This window comes from Misgurnus anguillicaudatus, chromosome 7 (genome assembly GCF_027580225.2).
Source record: "Misgurnus anguillicaudatus chromosome 7, ASM2758022v2, whole genome shotgun sequence".
In the NCBI taxonomy this organism is placed as follows: Eukaryota; Metazoa; Chordata; class Actinopteri; order Cypriniformes; family Cobitidae; genus Misgurnus; species Misgurnus anguillicaudatus.
This window is the reverse complement of record NC_073343.2, coordinates 5956653-5964894: the sequence shown is the minus strand read 5'-3', so window position 1 is coordinate 5964894 and position 8242 is coordinate 5956653. Positions and strand designations below refer to the sequence as shown.

General features: G+C 35.4%; 1 protein-coding gene and 1 long non-coding RNA gene across 2 annotated transcripts in view; one reads left to right on the top strand and one right to left on the bottom strand.

Moving 5' to 3' along the window:
* Positions 1-8242, bottom strand: part of LOC141365238 (uncharacterized) — a 125598-nt gene that overhangs the window by 60332 nt on the left and 57024 nt on the right. The gene's annotated exons all lie outside the window — the stretch shown is intronic.
* Positions 3459-8242, top strand: part of ryr2b (ryanodine receptor 2b (cardiac)) — a 75073-nt gene continuing 70289 nt past the window's right edge. The window contains exons 1-9 of the mRNA XM_055172074.2: positions 3459-3802; positions 6302-6406; positions 6486-6560; positions 6793-6874; positions 6988-7100; positions 7206-7323; positions 7417-7513; positions 7588-7662; positions 7747-7903. Of these exons, the coding sequence (XP_055028049.2) occupies positions 3608-3802; positions 6302-6406; positions 6486-6560; positions 6793-6874; positions 6988-7100; positions 7206-7323; positions 7417-7513; positions 7588-7662; positions 7747-7903 (1017 nt within the window). The 5' untranslated portion in view covers positions 3459-3607. The remainder of the gene's footprint in view (positions 3803-6301; positions 6407-6485; positions 6561-6792; positions 6875-6987; positions 7101-7205; positions 7324-7416; positions 7514-7587; positions 7663-7746; positions 7904-8242) is intronic.

Here is an 8242-nt window from a genome sequence, read left to right as displayed (position 1 = left end):
AACGCGATACGAGCACTCGATTATTATTAAACTTTGTTCTTGTCAGTACTATATAAAACTGTTTCAGAGAGATGTTTTTGCATGCTGCTTATAAATATACCAGTGGCGATATTCTCATAACATGTTTTAATAGTCACGTCACGATTAAATAAATGATCAATGTCCACATTTAAAAGCTGTGGTGCTTACCTGGAGTTCCATGGTGTTTTCGCGTTCTGATAAGAGATATAGCTCCAGAAAAAATGAGTGTTAACATTCCTCTTTCCAAGTGTCCACACGATGTGACAAGACATTAATCCCATTAAGTTTAACATAACATCCAAAAGCGCTGGTCTTTAAAGGAATAATAACTTCCGATTGGGATTCACCGACTGATTTACGAGCTAGCAAACTAATAAGACACATGGAGAGTGTTTAAAAACAGCGCGTCTGTGTTTTTCCATTCAGAGATGAGCCTGTTTAGGACCTCCATTCTCTAGGTGGCGGAATGATACGAAAGGTGAAGCGGTTACAGTGCCGTTAGCAGTACAATATCGCATAGCTCTTAGCCAATCAGATTCGAGAACCAGAAAGAACTGTTGTATAAAAAGTATTAAAGCATACAAGTCAAATATGTATTGACGTCAACAGCAGAAGTTTGATAGCAGCATATGTCATTCAGACAAAACAAATTATCACACAATATTATTTAGTAATAATTAGACTTGTCAATTTATGCTGAAACACCAGGGGCCTGATTTATAAATGTTGTATGCACAAAATTAGATTTATGAAAATTAACTTAGCATAACTTCTGCATGTCCACACCCTGTGAAGACTTTTCCTTCTGCATACACACTTTTAAAGGATGAAATATATCCTTTCTTATTCATAATGCCCCCTGAACTTAAAGTACTCTACCAGCATGGATTGTCTTCAAAAACTTTTAAAAATATCAGTCAGGATTGTACAATGATATTGCTTTTTGCATTAACTAATTTCTTCAAAATGTGTTAGCCCACAAGAATTATTTTATTGTGTGTTTTACTGTGACAAAAAGGAAATAAACCTTACGTATAGTATCAAATGACCGGTGTCTGCATCTGTGTCCCATATAAACTGCTAATTACATTTACAATTAGACAATTGGCAGACACTTTTACAGTGTCCATACAAACTGTGACATTTGTGTTGCACACATAATGCTCTGAGCTACAAAAATACACACGTATATGTATATATGAAAAAATATATGATTTGATTTGTCCTTGGAAGCGAAGCTCAAACCCAAAACTTAAAGACTACAGAATGGAGTAAAATAAAACAAAACAAAAGAAGGGTTTAGGGTAGAAAATGCTTGGAGAGTCACCAGGCTTATGAGATGATTGACAGGACTGGATGATTAGACCAGATTCCAGAACTTATACTGTATATGGGATAAGGGGATGGGAACCCGTAGAGGAGCATTAAAGTGGACACATCTGGACAATCAGACTTTTTCCATGTTTAAGTGCTATAACTGGGTCCCCAGTGCTTCTATCAACCCAGAAAATGTGAAAAAGATCAACCAAGTTTTGGTAAACCATTCTCTGTAAGCATGTAAAAATTAAGTCAATGAAATTGGCTCCATTTGTGATGTCAGAAGGGGTCCAAGGGGATAATACGGCCCCTTAATGCATGATCCAACCACAGCATTGCAATTTAGTGCAGAGATCAGCTCATTTGCATCTTAAAGGACACACCAAAAAACGACACATTTTTGCGCACACCTACAAAGTGGCAATTTAAACATGCTATAATAAATTATATGGTATTTTGAGCTGGGGACAATAAAAGATTTATTTGACATCTTAAAAAAGTCTTGTGAAATGTCCCCTTTAAATCCTACTGATAATGGGCCAACATAAATACATTAGATTAAGAAATTTTGTAATGGTTACATGTCAAACAGCTAATGATTTACAATAGCGAACATTTAAAGTGGATTAAAAAGTCCTAAGACAAGAACATGTAGTGTTCAACATTTTAAGATCCACTTCAAAGGTTGACTAGTGTATATAAAACCATTAGAAATTGTATTGCTTGTTCAGCAAAGTTCCTTCTATAATTATTTTCCTTGCCAAATTTGGAAAACAGCTGTCCCACTTTAAGCTTATCAAACTTGAGTGTTATCTCATGATGGGTGGTACAGTATGATGGTGTCTCTCTGTAGCACCTGCAGCTGAATGAATTCGGAGTGGCTCTGTCTTTTCTGTCTGTTGTGTGCGGGTCTTTGATCAGTCATTCAGAGAAACTATATAACCATTAGGCATGGATACAGAAGGAGAAGATGAAATTCAATTTCTCCGAACTGTAAGTAAAACTATGGCAAGATATTACAGCTTCTTTAAATGCTATACATTTGTGCAATATTGGGAAAGTCAAAAGATTTTGAAATGTTATGCAAATTTAATCTGTGTTTAGATATAAATATTCACAGTTCGTATAAAAAGTAAAAAGAATATCATGCATTGTGCATATAAATTAGGTTATTTCTTTGTCTGCACATGTAAAATACACATCCATCGTTCAGTGTTTTGACTAGCTTTACAGACAATATACTTTAAAACAATAATACTATTAAATGACATCACACAATCTGTCATATGTCATTGATTATTGTGTCTCTATGCATATACAAATGAAATGCATGGATGTGTTTGGTGATTTGACTTTAAACATTTAAATAGATAGTTTGGTCCATATCACGGTTGACTATTTTTACTCATTATTATCAGTAAAAGTAGGGTGTTGGGATGTGTGAGCTATCACTCAACCCCATATCTCTACAAGATAAACAGAAAATTGCACTCTTTCTGGCTTACACATAGTAATTCACTACAGTATATGGCTTTTAGGACTGCTAACATACATTTATTACTGTATTCAAAAGAAAGTGATGTAAATGAAGGTTTAAATGTGTGTACTGTAAGAACCACTTCTGTTATTGATGTATGACAGAGGTGTTGGCATTCACCAATCACTAACTGTCTAATAATACAGTACACCACTATTCAGTCCTTTTATGGTTACAGTGCCACTAAAGCACTATGTTTACTATGGTACCAATTAATCCTATAGTGATTCATATATAGATCCTATTTTTATTTAAATAAAATACACAACAACAATGATAGACTTTCATACATTATTTGACTCTTTATGACACACATTTCAACGATGAATGTACACTGCTTTTATCAGAAAATCTGTATAACAAGTTTTCAAGTATAATCACATTGGCTGTACAAGTCATTTCAATTTACTATTTTAAGTCTTGACTAGCAATGATTTGCTGTAACTTCTAAAAAACTTTAAAATTGCTTAACTTTATTTTGATGAGTCAAAGTAATGTAAAAAGATATGAGGAGCTCAGATGCAAAAGCCTCAGTCAAAAATGAGATAATGATATTGACAGAATGCTCCCAGCACGTATTATACGTTCATTAAATACTTTTGCTTGAAATCCCAACCTCAGGCCATTCAGAAATACCGGCTTGTTGGCAAAATCCATTAAGAGTCTGATAAAAATGCAAATTTTCAAAATAACATGTCAGATGCACAAGGTTTCGCATCTTAATATATTGCAATGACTTGTGTATGCAACTTAAATAAGTATTGCTCCATCAACACTGCTGGCATCAGTAACATGGTATGTTTATTTCAGAGGGATGAGCTGGTGTTAAGATGTTGTTTATCAGGCCCACATCAACAAAAACTGTGTTTAGCAGCCGAGGGTTTCGGTAACTGGCTGTGTTTTCTGGAGTCCACTTCAAACTCAAAGGTGAGATATACATACAGAGATACGATATTGGAGGACAACTTGGAATATTGTCTCAGTTGTGATAAAGGATGCTCACTACCTGCTAGAGCAGTGGTTTTCAAACTGGGGTCTGGGGCCCCCAGGGGGGGGGCGCGAGATGGTGCCAGGGGGGCCCCAGTTTTATGACATTTTATGAAATACATTAATTTATCATGAATTCTGTGTAACTAAACCTAAAAAAATAAGGCTACTAACCAAAAGCACTACTTTTTTGTATAATTTAATGTTTTTTTATTAAAATGTTGAGTTTTAGAACAGTTTTTTGTCACAAATTTTCTTTGGGCGGCTGCAAAGGAATGCACCGTACACAAGGGGGGCCGCACGCTGAAAAAGTTTGGGAACCACTGTGCTAGAGGGTATGCATTGACGTCACTTTTCCACGTGACCACGCCAGAACACGCTCTGTTGAGTGGCAAACGTTCCACAAAATGACTGGTTTTCATAGCGGCTGCTGCGAAAATGCCAGTAAAACTGACTTTTATCAGCTTAAATTGAATTTTGTTGGATTTGATAGCAGATGTGGACAATTCTTAGTTACATAAGTTACATTTTCCAAGCATCTGTGCTCTATTATGGTGTTTTTCTTGGGAAAAAGTTTACTTCACTACATTCTAAAGCATAGAATCATGCTGTGTATTCTTTAATATTGCATATTAAAATTTATTTAATTCCTAATTACATTAAAATTGTGTACTTTTACTTGAGTAAAAGTATGTTAATGTACTTAAATATTAAATGTAAAACAAAACTTAATAGAATAGAAATAGAAAGTAAAACCTCTGCTTTATAGTGACCCTAGCAACTTGTCAACCCACCTGTGGTCTGTGGACGTTGCCATGAACGATCTATTTACTTCTCCTTTCTGTGTTTTTTTGACAGTCCGTAAAACAATAGCTCCGAATTCTTGTTAATCTGTTAGTACAGTCCATTGCACAACAGTTTTTTCCCATTTAGAGGCGTTTCCCCCATGTTTTCGCTGACTTCACACTGTACACAAGTTCTGCCGCTCTGTCTTTTGCCACTCAGCTGGCATAACCGCAGGCACTTTCGCCGAAGGTGACGTCACGTGCATACCGTCTATTATAATTTTGTCCTGGGCCCTGTAAGTTTAAACAAAATGTTAACTATATGTGAACATGTCATGCAAAGCTACTATTGCATATTAAATCCCATAACCCTTTAAATGCCCCCCCCCCTTTTGAGTGTGTGGGGTAAAAAGGTGATGTGCACATTTAAATTAATTTAACTCTGGTCTCTTTTTAAAGAAGACACTTTAAAGTTTTTCAATAAAAACAATTAAATAATGCAAAAAAGTATATACACTCTAATCAAATATATATAGCTAACATTTTAATTTATTTATATATAAATTATATATAAATTAAAATGTTTTACTCCCAAAATGTTATCCAATCCAATGATATATAGTTTGTCAAGATTTTTTAAAGCTTTGTAATGCATATATAATAATTCATATGTATTCATACGGAGTGAGTGACATTTAACAAAATGATAAAATTTAACAAAAAAACTAAAAGTCACTATTAAATATCTTTCATCAAATGGCCTTGAAGTATGAAAACTACATTCTTAGCGTTTCCAATGATATATAGGTTGTCAAGATTTTTGAAGATTTATAATAGGATATTAAAATTATGAATATATAATAATTACGGGGTGAGTGACATTTAATGAAATGGCTCTCACTACAAAATTTCTATTATCAAATGGCCTTGAAATTTGAAAACAATATTCTTAAAGTTTTCCAATAATATATAGTTTATCAAGATTATTTCAGGTTTATAGGATATCTAAAAGTAAATATGTAAAAACACCTTAGGCCCACCTATTGGCCAGTGACATTTTAGAAAATTACTTGTACTATATCATTATTTTTGCAAAATGATGATGAAATATGAAAACCTCAAACTGAGAGCTTTGCAACGATAGCAAAAACCTTTATGCACTAATGTAAATGCAGTGACAGTAATGTATCAATTTGTGACAGGAGTATGCAACAAACCAATGACACCTAGTGGCAGTTGTTGGTAAATCTAATCTAAGTCCCTAAACCTTAGTTTTTGTGATTTCAACTTATGGTTTTGTTTTTTGTATAATTTTTGGCATGAAACATTTTAATTTGTATAGATTTTTAATATAAAATGTATACTTTATAACATTCTTTTTTATTTAAATAAACTTAAACTGCCATAACTATTATTGGATATTGACAACTCCAGACATTTCAGTGAAAAAACTTCAAAGTGTTTTCTTTAGAAAGAGATTTACTGAGTACTGATTTGAAGATGCACATCACCTTTTCACTCCCCCATTCAAAGAAAGGGGGGAGGTGATGACAGTTAAGGGGTTAAAAGCATTCATATAAGAACAGTACTGCAATTTTATACACTTCAAAAACAACTTCCTGCTGTTTCCTGTCACATCTACTTTCATTCACAGAATGTTCCAGCAGACCTTTCTGTATGTGTGTTTGTTCTCGACCAATGTCTATCTGTCCGAGCTCTACAGGAGATGTTGGCCAACAATGAAGACCTGCAAGCAGGGGTGAGTGATATGATAAAGAGGCTCAGACCATTTAGTAGTCATCAACAGTGTTCAAACAAAAAGTTTTGTTTTGTTACAGTCACCTGAGGCAGGTGGGCGTCGCACTTTGCTCTACGGTCAGGCAGTGCTGTTTCGACATGCGTACAGCAATATGGTGGGAATAATTTGTTTACACATTTGCATTTATGCATTCAGCAGACACTTATCTAAATCCACTGTGCATTCAAGCTATACATTTTATCATACGTGTTTTCCCTGAGTATCACATCTAGTTGCAACAGGACCATTATTTCCTGGTTATTTCTTTTGACTGATATACCAGTACACTGTGCATAAAATGCCACCAGAGACGTCTGACATGTCATGTGATTTTTATTTTGTTGTAGTATCTGTGCTGTCTGTCCACATCAGGGCTTTCCCCTGACAAACTCGCTTTTGATGTTGGTCTGCAGCAGGATGACACAACTGGTAAAACTTAAATCTATATTAATCAAACTGGGCACATGGAATTCTTGTATAAATAAAGATTAAGACTGTAGCATTTTGTATGTTACTGTGATGTCATACTGTCTGGTTTTTAGGTGAGGTGTGCTGGTGGACAGTTCATCCCGCCTCCAAGCAGAGGTCAGAGGGTGAGAAGGTCAGAGTGGGTGATGATCTGATCTTAGTTAGTGTTTCCTCTGAAAGATACCTAGTAAGTCTGTCTGTTGTGCTGTTTGATATATACAGTATGGTGTGATTACACCTCCATTCCTCTTTCCGCCCTTTCTTTTAACTTTTTTCTCCTATTACATTTTAGCATGTGTCATGGACTAACAGTGAGGATAATGACAGTAACATTGGTCGAGTAGATGCTGCCTTCCAGCAAACCTTGTGGAGCGTCGCCCCAGTGTCGTCTGGATCTGCAGAAATGCAAGGTATGTGACCTATGACACGGAAAGACTTATCTAAGCATTTGTGTATTATTTTTATCATCATACAGTAGTTTACCTGAGATGATGTCTTTGTAGGGCATCTCCGAGGAGGTGACACTGTGCGCCTGCTACATGGACACACAGATGAATGTCTGACCATTCCTGCAGCTGGACACAGACAGGAGGAGCGCAGGTCAGAGAGGTGAACTTGCTATTAAAAAATAGATAATTGAAAAAAATGGAGAATTAATTTACCTATGTTTCCAGATCTGCCCATTTTGAGGGAGGCTTGGTTTCACTTCAGGCTCGGTCTTTATGGAGGATTGAGACTTTACATGTTGCGTAGGTGTACAGCCAACTGGTAATCAGTCTATATATAAATATATACAGATTTACTGCTTTTAATAAAAAATTATGGGATTGCAGTTGGAGTGGAAGCCATGTCCACTGGAGTCAGCCATTTCGTCTTCGGCACCTTACCACTGGATCGTACCTGGGATTGACTCACAATAGTGGACTGCAGCTGGTGGAAAGAGAGAGAGCTGATGTTAAAAGTACAGCGTTCTGTCTACGTTCATCAAAGGTTGGATAGCATCATCACAAAGTACATTATGACCAATAGATTATTAGATAGTTAAATGCACAATGTGATTATGCAGTTGGCTTGTAAAAGCAATAATATATATATATATATATATATATATATATATATATATATATATATATACATACACACACACACACACACACACACACACACACACACACACACACACACACACACACACACACACACACACACACACACACACACACACACACACACACACACACACACACACACACAGGTGCTGCTCAAATAATTAGATCAAAAAGTAGATTTATTTCACTAAAAAAGTGAAACTTTTATATTATATGCATT